The sequence below is a fragment of the Lepidochelys olivacea genome (genome assembly GCF_965140295.1).
Source record: "Lepidochelys olivacea isolate rLepOli2 genome assembly, chromosome: 5".
In the NCBI taxonomy this organism is placed as follows: domain Eukaryota; kingdom Metazoa; phylum Chordata; order Testudines; family Cheloniidae; genus Lepidochelys; species Lepidochelys olivacea.
In genome coordinates, this window is record NC_140415.1 from 35,556,445 (window position 1) to 35,570,911 (window position 14,467).

The following is a 14,467-nucleotide window of genomic DNA, read 5'->3' on the forward strand; positions in this document are numbered from 1 at the left end:
TGATGTATTATGATGACTAATGGAGCATTTCAGAATAGAATTTAATTTAATTTTTGTGGGTGTTTTTGTGGTTTTTTTGTTTTTTGTTTTTTTGTTGTTTTTTTTTTTTAAAGATAGACAGTACTTCATTCCTTCGAGTCCCCTCTGGCTGCAGGTAGGGAATGTTACAGTTCCAAATTGGCCAGTCAGGACCAAATTATAATCTGACTCAACCACTTTGGCAGTATATCACTGTATACACTGATGAGATGGTTACATGCTTGAGGCCATTTTGGAAATGTCTTCAGTGCATACATCTGTACTTTTGTTTTGTTTTTTAAAGTGAGTGATCATTAGATGCAGATCTAGATATAAATGATGAAAGGACGGTTGTTCCAAATTGACATTAAATATTCCACTGTATTTATTATTTTTGTTAAAATGAAATTGATTCTTCAGCAAGATCACATCTATGCTTCCTTTTTAAGGTCCATGGGGGGGGGGGGAGAGGAGATTTGTCTTTTGGATCAACTGAAGGATGTTTTCACCTACAGCCCAAAGACCAGACATGTAATCCTCGCAGCAGTATGGCAAGGTTTTGATGACATGACACTAAAACCGTCGATTAGCCTTTATACCATTTATACCGACAGTGAAACTGCACTATTATTGAAAGATGGATACTAATGCCAGGGAAGTCACACTAAATGCTGTTAACAGTTTTAATGGGGCAGCGGCATGCTAGACAGTAGACATTACTAAGTTGTAGTGAAAGAACTTGTAAACCCTTAAACATTCCTATTAGTCTCCACCAAGTCCAATACTGACATCTGCTTATGGAAGAAGATGCTACATCACCACCAGCATGCTGCTGAGATTACGAGTTATATGTAGAATTCCATCCATTTACTTGTATCAGCTTTTACTAAAAAGTAGCTTTCCCATTACTAGCTATGTAAATTGGGGGTTACCTTTACAAGTGCCTAGGGTTAGAGAGTGGAGAACATTAGAGCATCTGGTTGTTGTCAATCATCAGGAATTTGTTTGATCAGGGTTTATTGTATATTTCATCTGCTGCATCATTATTACCATGTACCATCCTTCATGTCACAAAAACAAAGAACAAAACACATTTTCCAACTAGCCCTCTTGTTGATTTTTCTGCAGAAGAAAGTGGGCTACCTAAACCAAGGAGAAAAGGAAAAACAACTCTCCAAATGACACAGCCTAGGAAATACAGAAGTTCCCTGAGCTGTAACAAGAATAGGTTTGCTACTCATTGACTGACAAAGCAGATGGAAAATAAAAACCTGAAAAAGGTTAGAGACCTGGAAGAGGTTGAGAGAGTAGATTTGCATCACATTACACAAGACAAAATTAGTAAGGTTTAGCCTTCTAGAAATAAACGCTCATTTCCTATTCATCACCACTGTCTCAAGCTGGTCAACTACATTAACATACCTAGGCAAAGAAAGGAACAAAATCGTAGTGAACCTCAAAAACCTACAGAAAAATAGCCCAAGTAATCTGCTTTCAGGTGGAACCGACTGCCAGGACAACCCCCTCCAATGCTTCACTTCGGCTGGTAACGAACCGCGGCGGGTCTATATACAGTACGGGCTTCTGGTTTAGAGCCATTAACTGCGTTAGCCAGCTGCTGATCCTCCTGATTTGGGGCAGTCACAGCGACCAGGTTTCTCCAGGTGAAGGGGAAGGGAGGGCGAGAGGCGCCCAGTCGCTCTGGGGAGGAGGGAGAAGAAGACAGCGGGCGGTGAAGGGAGGAAAGGGGACGGGAGAGCAGCGGAAGCAGTTCGCCGGAGAAGGCTGCCCCTGTGCTGGCAGCTGGAGCAGCCTCCTTCCCAGGGGAGGACAGACAGCCCGTGATTAGCGTGTGGCCCGCACCGCGAGCCGAGCGGAGCCCTGCTGCAGCCAGCCGCGCACCCCACACCGCGGCAGGGAGGGTGCCAAGCCCCGCGCAGCCCGGGGGACAGCAAGCGAGGCAGAGCGAGGCACCGAAGCGGCCGGGGACGTACCCAGCACCACGCAGACTACATCCAGGAACACGAAGGGCAGCCGCGCCTTGTCAAACATCCTGCCAGCCCGGGGCGCCGGCGAAGGCTGCTGCGCTGCGAGGGGCGCGGGCTCCGGCGGGGCTCGGTGCCTGGGGCTAGCGGGAGGGGCTCTGCCGCATCCAGTCAGCGCCCCGGGGCGAAGCGTTGCAGCCAACGGCGCCTGGCACTCGCCGCTGCTAATGCCGCCACTGCGGCTCCCACTCGGGCTGCGGCTTTAAGGAAGGGGCGGTCCCGGGTCGGGCTGCGGCGCGCGTGCGGCCGCCCCTGTGCAGACGTTCCACTCCGGCACCGCGCAACGGCCGGCCAATCGCCTCGCTCCGCAGCGCGCTACGTGTCCCCGCCCCGGCGACCGAGATTCATGGCCCGCCCCCTGGCAGGGAGCCGCCCTCACCTTCCGCGGCAGCCCCGCCCCCTGGCGGCCAGGAGAGACGGCGGGAGTTGGCTGTGAGCCCTCCGTTCCCGCCGTGCGGTGGGGGCGCGAGCGCGTGCTGCCCGCGCCTCGGCGACCGCCCAGCTGGGCCAGGCCCCAGAGAGCCTGGGGTGAGGGTACTGCCCGAGCTGGCTGCGTGGTCACCGCGGGGAAGAGGGGGCAGAATGGCCTGTAACCCCAGACATTGCTCCCCTCTTGAACCCAGGAGTCCAGGGTCTCTGGAGTCCTCTGCTGGCAGCGAGTAGCTGTGAACCACTTTAAGGGTAACAGCCTACTACTTCTATCAGTCACGCTCCTAGCGCAAACCCTAGCAGCCTGTGCTGTGGCTCTAGCTGTCCAAACCCTGCTGATGACCCAAGTTGGGAGGGAGTCAATATATGTGGTTCCACAGGATAGAATTTCAGTTTTTCAGGTGTTTTTTTTTTTAATGAGGAAATTACATCGAAAACTGCATTAAAAGAACATTAATGTGGCAAAGTCAAGTACTAAAACACCAGGAAATTCGAGAATTAAGGTTGCAGTTGCAATTTTTAAAAACACTCGTTTTTTACTTTTTTCCCCACCACCACCACTGGCAAAGGGACTGGAAAGTAAAAAAAGTCAGAGAAACTCTTTTTTCCCCTCACCAAAATAGAAAGAGTTTTTAATTTAGAAACTTTTAATTGAAAAATTAACATTTTCCACCCAAGTGAAAACCTTTTGTGAACATTTTTGTTTTGGTTGATACGGCTTTTTCCACCAAAATGCTGATAGAAAAATCATCAGCCTAATACTGATATAAAGCAAAAATCCATCATTCAAATCCCTGAGCATACCTACATATTTATAAGAAACATAAAATTGCAGGCAGATTTACTGACACCACACGCAGAAACACTAGACCCAAACTATTCTGAGATTTCCCATGTATCCTACCTACCTTCTAATACATCTGTCAGTAAACAGATGGGCTTTGTGCTATGCCTGAAAGGTTGAAAAACAGGTTCTGGCAGATCAACAAGGGAAACAAGTTCCAAGGCTGAAGATGCTCCTCTAAAGATGCTGTATCTCCCATCCCTTAGAGTTCAAATTTAGAGACGGTCAATGTGTGCCTTAGCTGATCTCACCTGTCAAGGTAGTACATACGGGGAAGTGTCTTGAACAGCTAGCAGTCGGCCCAATATGACTTTAAAGATTGAGGCTATGTCTACGTTACAAGCACTACAGCAGCAGCTCTGAAGTTATGCCGCTTGTAACATAGACGCTTCCTACATCAATGCAAAGGTTTTTTTCCATCAATGTAGTTTATCCACCTCTGAGAGAGATGGTTACTAAGTTGACTGAAGAATTCATCCATTGACCTAGCCGCATTTACACGGGGTTAGGTCAACATAACTACAGCATTCAGAGCATGACATTTTTCACAGCCCTGAGCAATGTAGCTAGGTTGACCTAGTTTTTAAGTGTAGACAAGGGCCTTCACAAACACCTTGAATTGTGCTCAAAAGCAAGTATGAAGTCAAGACCACATACAGAGCACGGGTGTAATGTGCTTTGTAGAGATCACAACTCTAAGCAACTGTTCTTACATATTCTATGCTAAGGAACACTTCAGAGTGGTCTTCAAGCATATCCCCAAGTAGAGTGAATCACAGTAGTACAACCAGGAAGTGACAAAGACTTTATTCATAGTGAGGTCCATTTCTGAAAGGAAAGTTTGCAGTCACTTTGCTAACTGGTGTTATGGCCACTACTTCTACCCTGTAATCCAGAAGCAGACAATGGCCAAAAGAACTTTTAAGTTGCAAACCTATTTGACCAAGAGAAGAGGGAAACAGATACCCCCACAAGTACTGTGCCTGTTTCCTTTTGCCCCACACTGTCTTGTCCAGATCAAACTTTGGACAGCTCCTCTCATCCATACTCCTGCTCAGTCAAGTAATGGGAAAGCCAGGACGGCACCATCTAGTTTAAATGGAAAAAAGTTATTGAGATGAATATCATCAGCAATAGTGGTGGCACTCTAGCACAAAACACTTCAAAATGGGAGTTTAGCAGCCTAATGCACAGGAGAAATTAATTGTACTTTGTTACCTTGAAATCCTTATGTCAATCCCTCGAATTAAGTCATTTGACTTAGAAGCCATTTGTGCCAGTTAGGTAAAACCTGCACTGGGGTGGGGAGGAAGCTCTGCACTGTCTCAAGAGCCTTTGGGTCAGAAATCAGTCTCTGAAAGCTCCAAGCTTTCCAGTGCACTGGTGGAGCACTTCCCACTGGTACACGTCTTTGTGGGCGTGGCTTATTTGCACCATTATGCAGGCCCCAGTCCAAAGGCCAGCCCACAGAAGGTAGGGGGTGAATCATGATCATTTAGTTATAGTTCATATTGTGGGTGATTTTTCTCTGCCCTGCCTTTGGGGATGCTCAGGAAGGAATTTTGCTTCCTCATACACCCATATAAAGACCAATATGATTGTTGTTGTAATTTGTGATCATAATAATTATATTATCCACATTAACTATTCTTTGAATATCCCTGTTGTTGAGCTATATCACTGGATATGTAGCTTGTAGTGGAGATGTCTGGCAGAAGCAGAAATCATGTTGAACATCAAGATTGTTTTTTTAAACATTTAATACATACAAAATAAACATCAGAACTTCCAAATCTCAATCCAATTTTCCCTATGCCAGGAACATTCTGTAGTGATCAGTTACAGTGACTTTGTCTCATTGACACTTGCAGAACTAGTGTTAAGGGTCATAGAGCAACACAACCATGAATTGGGTCCCTGACTACAAAAAAAGAGACACTTTCCTGTCCAGGTTCTGATTCACCAAGGTACTTAAGCACATGCCTAACTTTAAGCACAGAATTAATCCCATTTAAATTAATGGGACTATCTACCTGCTTAAAGTTAGGCATATGTTAAAGTGCCTTGCTGAACTGCGGCCACAGAGTGTGGCTGAAATGTTCAGTCCCTCCAGTGTGCATTGGTTGTCTTTGACTTAATCTGCCTCTTAAGAATCTCCAGTAAAGCAGTGAAATCACATTATGTTCAAATTCATCTCATGTTTTCATGTCTATATTATATAGGTCAGACTAGATGATCAGAATGGTCTCTTCTGACCTCAACATCTATGCATCTCCTCTTGGAGTGGAAGGTTGGAAGAAGGCAGGAGATGATACTCTCAAGACACGTTGTCCTTTAATTAAAATACATCCTTGCTTGATAATGTAATTTGTCCCAGACACCATAAAATACCCTCTCCTTCCTCCTTTCTTTATTTCTTTTCTTTTCTCCATCCCCCCTGTATTTTCTTGTGGAGCAGCTGAGTAATAAAGGATGTTTATGACCAAGTTAATGTCCTCTGAATTTGTTTTGCCTCTGCTGGTTACCCCAGAAATTATCAATAATGTTTTCCTCATCCTTCTTAATAGCTTTGTTTATGCTACTATCCACATCTTAGGAAATCTACTGTCTTTCTCTGGTGATACTTACTTGCTAAGTAGGACTAGCCAAACAGGACTCTTAAAGGCAATTAGCAATCAAATAGACGAGTGACTTCAGTGTGTGATGAGATTTTCCCAAGCTCACAGATGAAACACCCATTTCAGGATTTAGCTTTAGTGGAAGGCTAGTCAGCAATTATACTAGACATGCAAAATTAAAATTAATTAGGACTTTTGGTGCACTCAGAGCCTGATTCTGTCATCCTTTGTACCTCCCTTACTCAGAAATTAAACCTTTTGAGTCAGAACCCCCCCTTGTGCCGGAATAATTGCAGGAGGAGATTAAGGGGAAGGAAAGCTCTGAAAAGATCCCCAGACCAAATTTCTCCTACATCATTCTATCAGAGGAACATGATTTGTCTTCTGTGTAATGACACATGGGTTTGCCTATAAATCTGGAGGATCCAGATTTTACACATTTGGTGTCTCTGACATCATTACCATAAGCCCATTAGTTCTCAAATTGTTCGTAGAGTCTTTCTGAAAAAGAACTATGTAGGCTAGACCTGAATCTCTAATAATGAAAGCAAGCAGAACCTCCTTTCTTCTCTCCCTTTCTTCTCCTCCTCCCTTTAAAGAAAAAAAGTCAGGCTTTCTTTATATTTTTTAAATTGTCATAGTTTGAGAACACTTATAAAATATTGTAGACTGTGTCTGGCCAGTGTGGTCCAGTGACTAGACACCTGTCTGGAAGTTAGGAAATGTGAGCTTTATTCCTGGCTCACCCAGAGAGTGGGGTGGATTAATCATCTCTGTTTTCCCCCCACCCTTTATCTGCCTTGTATTTAGACTTAAGGGCAGAGATCTTCTCTTACTATGTTTGCACAGTACCTAGCACAATGAGGCTCTGATCTCAGATGGGGCTTCTAGGCATTACTGTAATACAAATATATCATCATCATCATCCATCTCTGCAACTGAAAAAATACAAGATTTGTTTCTACTACTTTATCATTCCCTTCATTGCTGCTGCTTCTTTCTGACCTAAAATAATAATGAACAAAAATTAAAAGAATAATAATAATGTCATCACTGGGCTGGGGTGCTGCTGTAAAGAGTGGCTGGAGTGGTGGAAGCAGCATGCCAGTACTGGTGCGGGTACAGGAGTGAGTCTGGCTCATTAGATCTGTTTCTTGATTGGAAGCCAGGCTTTTGGCATGGAAATAGGGCAGGATTATCTCTGTCACAGACTGTCAGAATCATTTTTTATGGAACCCAACTCTTCCAGGGATTGTTCCAACTCCACATAATGCTTTTGAGTGTTAATGTCTGCACTGGGACCTTTGCATTAACAGATTAATGTGTAAAAACACATTTCCCGCCATCTGCCTAGTGGCTGCACATCTGGCAAGTTTGCAGGGAGTGAGTCCATGGTCCACAAGGTCCTTGGGCTCCTAAAATTACTTCCAAAGTTTGCAATAACTTGTGCTTCTGAAATTGACTACAGCTAAATAGTTCTCACATGATATAAACATTGTCCGATGTAGTGTTGTAAAACCACTCTCTGGTCTTTTTAACTTTACAGCTTTTAAAAATGTTGTTCTGTGATTACAGAAGAGAACAGAAAAACATTATACGTATAAAATGGTCTAATAAATATTGGTGCTGCTGAGGAAAGGAATGAACTAAAATGGGATCAAGCCTCAAATTTAGACTTAGTATATAACCCCTCCAGAGTTAAGGGGGGTTTGGATATGTTGTTATTATTTAAAATTATTATTAATAGTATGGCAATTCCAAACACCCATTAACTGTGGGGTTTTAGAAATGGGCTTTAGGTCAGACTCTTCATTGGATAAACACTGTCTCTACATTTCAGATAAAGAATCTGAACCATTTTCATTGGATTGCCCGTACCTCTACATTGTAGCAATATCAATAATGAAGAGCTGTCATGATTTCCCCTATAGAGGGGGACTTGTGGGAACCCCTTTGTAAGGACATTAAAACAAGGAATGTTGATATAGATCTGTGCCAGTGCTATAATTAGCAGCTGGCACTTTTGGCACTTAGCAGTTGGCATGTTTCAGTTTGTTCTGAGGTACTGGGTTTCTGGGAACAAGTATGCAGACCCTAATCCTAGAGTCCAATACAAATTAATGGGCCAAATTCTGGCCCACGCTACAGGCCTTTTGCATCACTATAGCCATGAAAGGGTCAAAACAGCCATCTCAGGTGCCTTTGTTTGTAGAATGAACAAGTAATTTGGTCCTTGGAATCTGTGGATCCCCTAATGTTTTTATGGATTTGAGGCCATCCAAATGAGGACACTACCACATACGCTGCCCCATGGCCTCTTGTGAATTGCTGCTTGTGTAGGTTCTCTGTAGATATAACTGAGGGGATAGTTAGCACTCCTACTTTTGTTAAATGGGCCGTGGAATATTAATGATCCCAGGTGATCAAGACGTTTCTTTTTCATCCCTTTCACAAAGCAGAGACTCCAGCGTGAACTCTAACACTGAGCTGGGCCATCAGTTCAGTACTGACTCAGAGGGAAAAGTACCAGTACAGCATGGTCTGTGCATCGGATATAGCACAGTGGAAAATCTGGACAGTAATTTGTTATAATACTGTTAACTGTTCTGAAAATACATGAGTCACTTCATTTGACCCTTCTGGAATTTGTGACCCTTTTCTGCATATATTTGTTCTAGATACACTGATGTGTAATTAATTTGGAAAGCATAAAAGGTCATCTGCAAAGTTAGTTTATCCAGCATATTAACAGTGGACCACTATAATCCATCCTTGTCATCTTCCTTTATGCTTTCCCTTTACCCGAATAATAATGCAATCTACAAGGGGAAAGGAGCTGTACAAATGTAAAATATTATTGAAAGTACAGTACTGTACTGTCATTACTGAACTCAAACTATTCTCCCTCCTTCTTTTCACTGAAAGCAGCTGCAGAGTAAGCTCATGAACACTGTTTAATCTCTAAAAGAAAAGGAGTACTTGTGGCACCTTAGAGACTAACAAATTTATTTGAGCATAAGCTTTCGTGAGCTCCAGCTCACTTCATCGGATACAGCTATAGCTCAAGCTTATGCTCAAATAAATTTGTTAGTCTCTAAGGTGCCACAAGTACTCCTTTTCTTTTTGCAAATACAGACTAATACGGCTGCTACTCTGAAACTGTTTAATCTCTGTTATTGCAAACATTGATATCTCTGATACTTTCAGACTTCTCCATTTCTCCTTGCTAGGAGCACCATCACAAATATATTGTTCCTTCACTGTTCCATTTTTAAATTGTTCTTACTCAATAATGCTTGCTCGTTTTCAATGTGCTACAATGTACATGTTCCTCATTCATCAAACACCCCAAGGGCTACCCTCCTGTCTCCTTCACTGCTGATTTTTTCTCCTCTTTTCCCATCGTCAGTGCCTAGAATCTAAATAAAACATTGAACTAAAAAAATTAATTAAAGTAATTTTCTAGCATTACAAACTTTAACCAGGGCTCCAGATCTTTTGTTAAGACTATACAGGAATATATGGAGTGAGTTACAACAATGTATGATCTAGGAAATAGACATGAAAAAGGACTAAGGTACCTTTTTTCTTCTTTTTTGAATATCAGGAGCTCTCCTCCAATATTAGTAGCAGATTATGTCTAGGCAGTCTGGAAAGGGAGAATAAGATGATTAGCTACATGCTAACATACATATTTAGGAGGTGCTACAATAAATATATCAGAGTCACTATGACAGTCTACGCTATTGCAAGGAAAAAAGTGTGCTTAGTGGCCTCTTCTATCAGGCTCTTCAGAGGTCCCCAGCTCCCCTCTTCCCCTAGAGACAGCAGGGTTCGGGTGGGGGTCCTTGTTGTCAAGGTTCAGGAGACAGTTGGCCTATGGGATAATACCACTGGTGTCCTGTTCCCCCTCTTTAGAGACAGCAAGATGGTGAGTGCAAGGCCGCTGGCAGCCCTGGTAGACGGAAAGCAACCTGGTTCTTCACTCATCTGGTCTCCAGCGACAGCAGGGGATCCCTTCACCTCACCTCATCGTTCCTTCTAGGCAAATTTGCTTCTTTCTGATGCTATTATACTAATTTAGATTAAATAAATGGGCCCAAAGAGTCAAAGGTGTTAACATGACCCAGTCACTGTCCAGCATTAAATAGTATTAAACAAGGTTTGGGGTTTGGCATATAGACACCCCAGCCTGCTTAGTATCATGGCAAAAACATCATTCATTTTTGTTGACCTTTTATTAATGACACAGAAAAGAAGGGGAAATAAAGATTAAAGTATTTGAAATGTAAAGTATTAAATATGGTTTTCGTGTTAACAGCATTTCTTGTTCCCTTTACTTTAACTGTAGAGCATTTTTAGAAGGAAAACCCCCCTTGTTTGACTGTCTCTTAGTATTAAAGATGGTCATAACTGTGCTTTTGAGGAAATGAGAAGTAGTTATGGGATGGACTGGAGCTGTCGCTGCTGATGCTGTTAAAGCTTGATCCTGTTTCCTGAAAGACAAAACAAGGCAAACACACAAAAGGGGAAAGACAGGAACAGCAAAGATGGAAAATGCAGCTTCTGTCTCTGTTATTGATGCTCACTTGTAGCCTTGCAGCTGGAAAACACAGGTCCAGCATAGATCTGATCAGCCATTCCGAAAGCTGTCAAACTTATACCAGCATTCTGCTGTTTAGGGTTTTGCTTTTAGTTGCCTTTCTGGTCACAGGCTTGGAGTGTGTGGCAACATATGCAGTCTTGGCCAGCTAAGCCAGACCTTCATTAGGTAGAAGGAACAAAGAGAGAAATAGGAAAGAGAAGAAATAAGGTAGGGAAGGGAAAGGACACACCCTGCAAGAGACAAAACAGCACATTCCAAGTGATGTTCAGGATTGAGCTGATGGCAGTGTCATCTGTGTCCCTCTCTCTGGCCTGCCCTGGTCAGGACATCTCTCAGGATTAGGACAAAGAAGATCTGGCGTCCCAGGAGATTGCAGGGGTTGACAGCCATGATGGTACAGCTGGCTCCTGTACCTTCTTTCAGTCAGCCAGGAGCCAGTGTTGTGGTAGCCAGCATTTTCCCCCAAAAGCCTCTTTTTGAGGATCCCAAAAGTGAGTGATTGGCAGAATTATTTTGTTTGGTTCATTGATTTCCAATCCCATACTTTTCTTGTTTACAAGACATGACCTTAACACAGTCCTTGAGTTACAGCAGAAGGTCTTTTTTGTTTAGACTAATTTAGTCTTTTTGTCTCCCTTTTGCATCTTTTTCCATTAACATTTATTGTTATAGGTTATTGTGGTGTTTTATGAACTTTCACTCACGTTTCACTGTTGAGCTCACAATTAGGGCAAATTTGTAGGCCCAGTTATCACAACACTATTCTCTTGGAACTTGGCTCTGAACTGAATTAAAATAAAAATACTTCAGTGTACTGGGATGAATGAGAATGGTTTTGTTGTGCTGTGTATTTATCCATAAACTTTTTATTGAAATGTTCAACATCAAGGTACATTCCAAATGTACCTCGCTTCAAAAATAACTAACAGTATGGCTTTGTTAGTAGCACGCCACAGAGTGCAGAGACATTACAACAACAGTTATCCCTAAGGACCCAATCCTGTAAATACTTATGCATGGATTTAACTTTAAGCCTTTGAGCAGTGCAGCTGAGGTCAAGTCTCACTTAGGCTGAGTTAAGTTAAGCAAGCACATGTTTGGCAGATCAGGACCTGAGGCCTAAAGCCCTGTCTACTGGTACTGTAACTTTTATCTATAAGCACTGACCAGTCTATGTAAAGTAATTTGGAATATTGTTCATTGCTGTCTGCACTGACCAGGAAAACTATAGTAGCACCCTGCTAGCAAGGACATTAATTGGAAAAGGCTCTTATTAAAAAAGGTTTTAGTGACAGACAGGGCAGGGTATAATGGGAGAACAGAACTAACTGAAAACTGGGAGAGAAGGACAATGGGTCTCCCAGAGTGACGACTTGGCAAATGACTTTATACATTGAACCTCAGTGAAGTCAACGGGTCTCTGTGTGGGTGCAGGGCTGTGACTGTGCACAGGACAGCTGAATTGACTGCAGTTGAAGTCTTGGATGACAACAAGGATTATTTCACAATTAATATTAACTTATGTAACAATAAGGAGCAAATCTGAGATACCAATTGGCAGTGTAGCTAGTAATTCTACTGATAATTTATCATGAAGAATTTTTTCTTGTGTCATGCTAAATAAGCATATTCATGTACTCTATTGAAATAAGGACAGAGAGAGCGAGAGATGCACAGACATATGCCTGACAAGAAAAAAACAAACCTCTTGGATAATTATTGCTATAAAAAGCAGAAAATCATCTCGCCAAAGAACCTGTAGCCTCATCGTCAGATTTTAAATTGTTTGATCCAACTCCTTCTACTTCTCATGGGCCCCTTGTCCAGCGTGGTCATTCTTTGTTATGAAACTGACATCAGTCAACTTATTTATAGCCAGCTGCACTAATAATAAACTGGCAGTGAGCTCAGAAATTACTGGAACAATTTGATCATCTTGAAACTTAAAGAAAAAAACCCTAAATGCCATGTCTATAATAGTAGTTTTTTCACAACAGAAAAAAATCATGTGAAGGTCTAGTTGTCTAATTTGTTTAACGCAGGGTCAGCCTGAGGGGTTTTGAGATGGTGGGTGAAAGGAAATTTTCCCCTGCTCTCAGACTTATTTTAAATCAGTAAACAAAAATTACCTGCCGCAGCAGAACACACTCCAACCACCAAAAGCTTAAAAGCATAGAAATAAAGAGGCTGTAAAGAGAAAGATTTGTGCATTGCTTTCTACCTTCATATTGGCTGCAATACTATAGCTAGATAATGCACTCCAACACCCCATGAGGTTTGCACTCCAACACAAAACATTATCAGTGATCTCAGATGGTTTTATATTAGTTATAATCAACAGATCGGCACTCTGACTGTTGCTCATTCCATGCTGTTGGGAAGGTATTCTGCCATAACACTGTTGAGGTCACTGTCAAGGTTTTGTATTTTGAGTGCCAGTTTGATGAGGCTGGTGTTTGTATTACATATGGGTATCCATTGGAGATGGAAGTGAAAGCCTTCTGGCACAGTGGACTGGGCTATCAACAGTGTGTTTTAGGCAATATGGAGATGAAAAGGAATGCACAAGTATTTCCCCTTAATGCCTTATTTCCATGCTTTTTAGGTGCATGGCATTTGTCCGGATGCAACTTTGTCATTAAATATAGTTTTGGTTTGCTAATTTCCTAGTTTTTTTTAATATAGCTTTGGTCTACCTCAGTGGGTAGCTCCCCAGAGTCAGGGAGAAGGAGAGCTATACCTGCTTGGGAATGAGAGGGAGAAACTGCACCCCTGAAAGAAAAGGAGTACTTGTGGCACCTTAGAGACTAACCAAGTCTCTCAGGTGCCACAAGCACTCCTTTTCTTTTTGCGAAAACAGACTAACACAGCTGCTACTCTGAAACCTGCACTCCTGAACTTGCTCATGACGAGGTCAACCCTCCTGAAGAACATGAGATGTTTAGATGTGCCTCAGTAAATCCCTTCTGTCTATAACATTTTATCCCTATTTAAAAGTTACTGAAAGTTACATACAGCAAGAGCACCTCTATGTTAAGCAGTGAGGACATAACCGGTCAGCTGGAGAACACATCTGAGAAGGAATCCCTGTAATCACTCCCTTCCTGAAATAGTCCATAGTATTTCAATTAGGTGGCATCATAAACAAATATAAGTTACATCCATTGGGCATTAGCGTTAGTTTCACCTATAAGAAGGGGGTGGTGTCCATGACAAGAGTAAAGCTCCCGCAACAACCTTCCAATGTCTGTGGCCAAAAGTGCCCCTCCAGCTCCCACTGTTGTGAAGCTTGCAATGTGGTATTTATCAGTGTGGCTGACACCCTCTCCAAGATGTAGCTGCATTTCAATAACCAGTGAAGATTGTAATGCAAAGATGATCCTGAAATCCTTACTCAGGCAAGCTCCCCCATTGAAATCAAATAGACTACTCATGCAAGCAAGGGTTTCCAAGATCCGTCCCATAGTTTGTAAAGAACTTGGTTTTCTTTCAGAAAGAAAAGTGTTATATAAATGAAAGCAATTGGCCTCCCCTCTATTGCTGAGGCCGACACAGAGCAGCTTGTGGGTGGGGGACATCAGGGAAACTGGGCACAAAAGTGTCCTTTCCACTTCCCCAATCCTGTGCTGGTCTAGTCCCCTAGCTCTGACACCAGAGTATCCTTCTATGCTGGGGTGAGCCTCTTGTGTCCAGTTATACCAACTTGCAGTTCAGAAGCTGCCCCCAGAGGACACAGAACAGAAGCTGGGCTATTGTTATTACTCTATGCAAACAGCTGAATATTCATCAAAAAATTATCATAAAACTTTTTTTTTAAAAGTCATAAATGCCAAACCCTTAAACTTGGTCTATATTTTGATTCCCTTGTGTTAATTTTGTTATTTATGCTTAGTTTGTTTTGTGATCA

At 42.5% G+C, this 14,467-nt stretch overlaps 1 protein-coding gene across 2 annotated transcripts in view; it reads right to left on the minus strand.

Moving 5' to 3' along the window:
* Positions 1-2,313, minus strand: part of PLPP1 (phospholipid phosphatase 1) — a 137,114-nt gene extending 134,801 nt beyond the window's left edge. Inside the window, exon 1 of one of the 2 annotated variants that reach the window (XM_084629349.1) lies at positions 2,013-2,313. In XM_084629349.1, coding sequence (XP_084485475.1) covers positions 2,013-2,070 — 58 coding nt within the window. In that variant the 5' untranslated portion in view covers positions 2,071-2,313. The remainder of the gene's footprint in view (positions 1-2,012) is intronic. The other variant, XM_084629348.1, reaches the window with a different exon arrangement.
* Between the last annotated feature and the right edge of the window lie 12,154 nt (positions 2,314-14,467).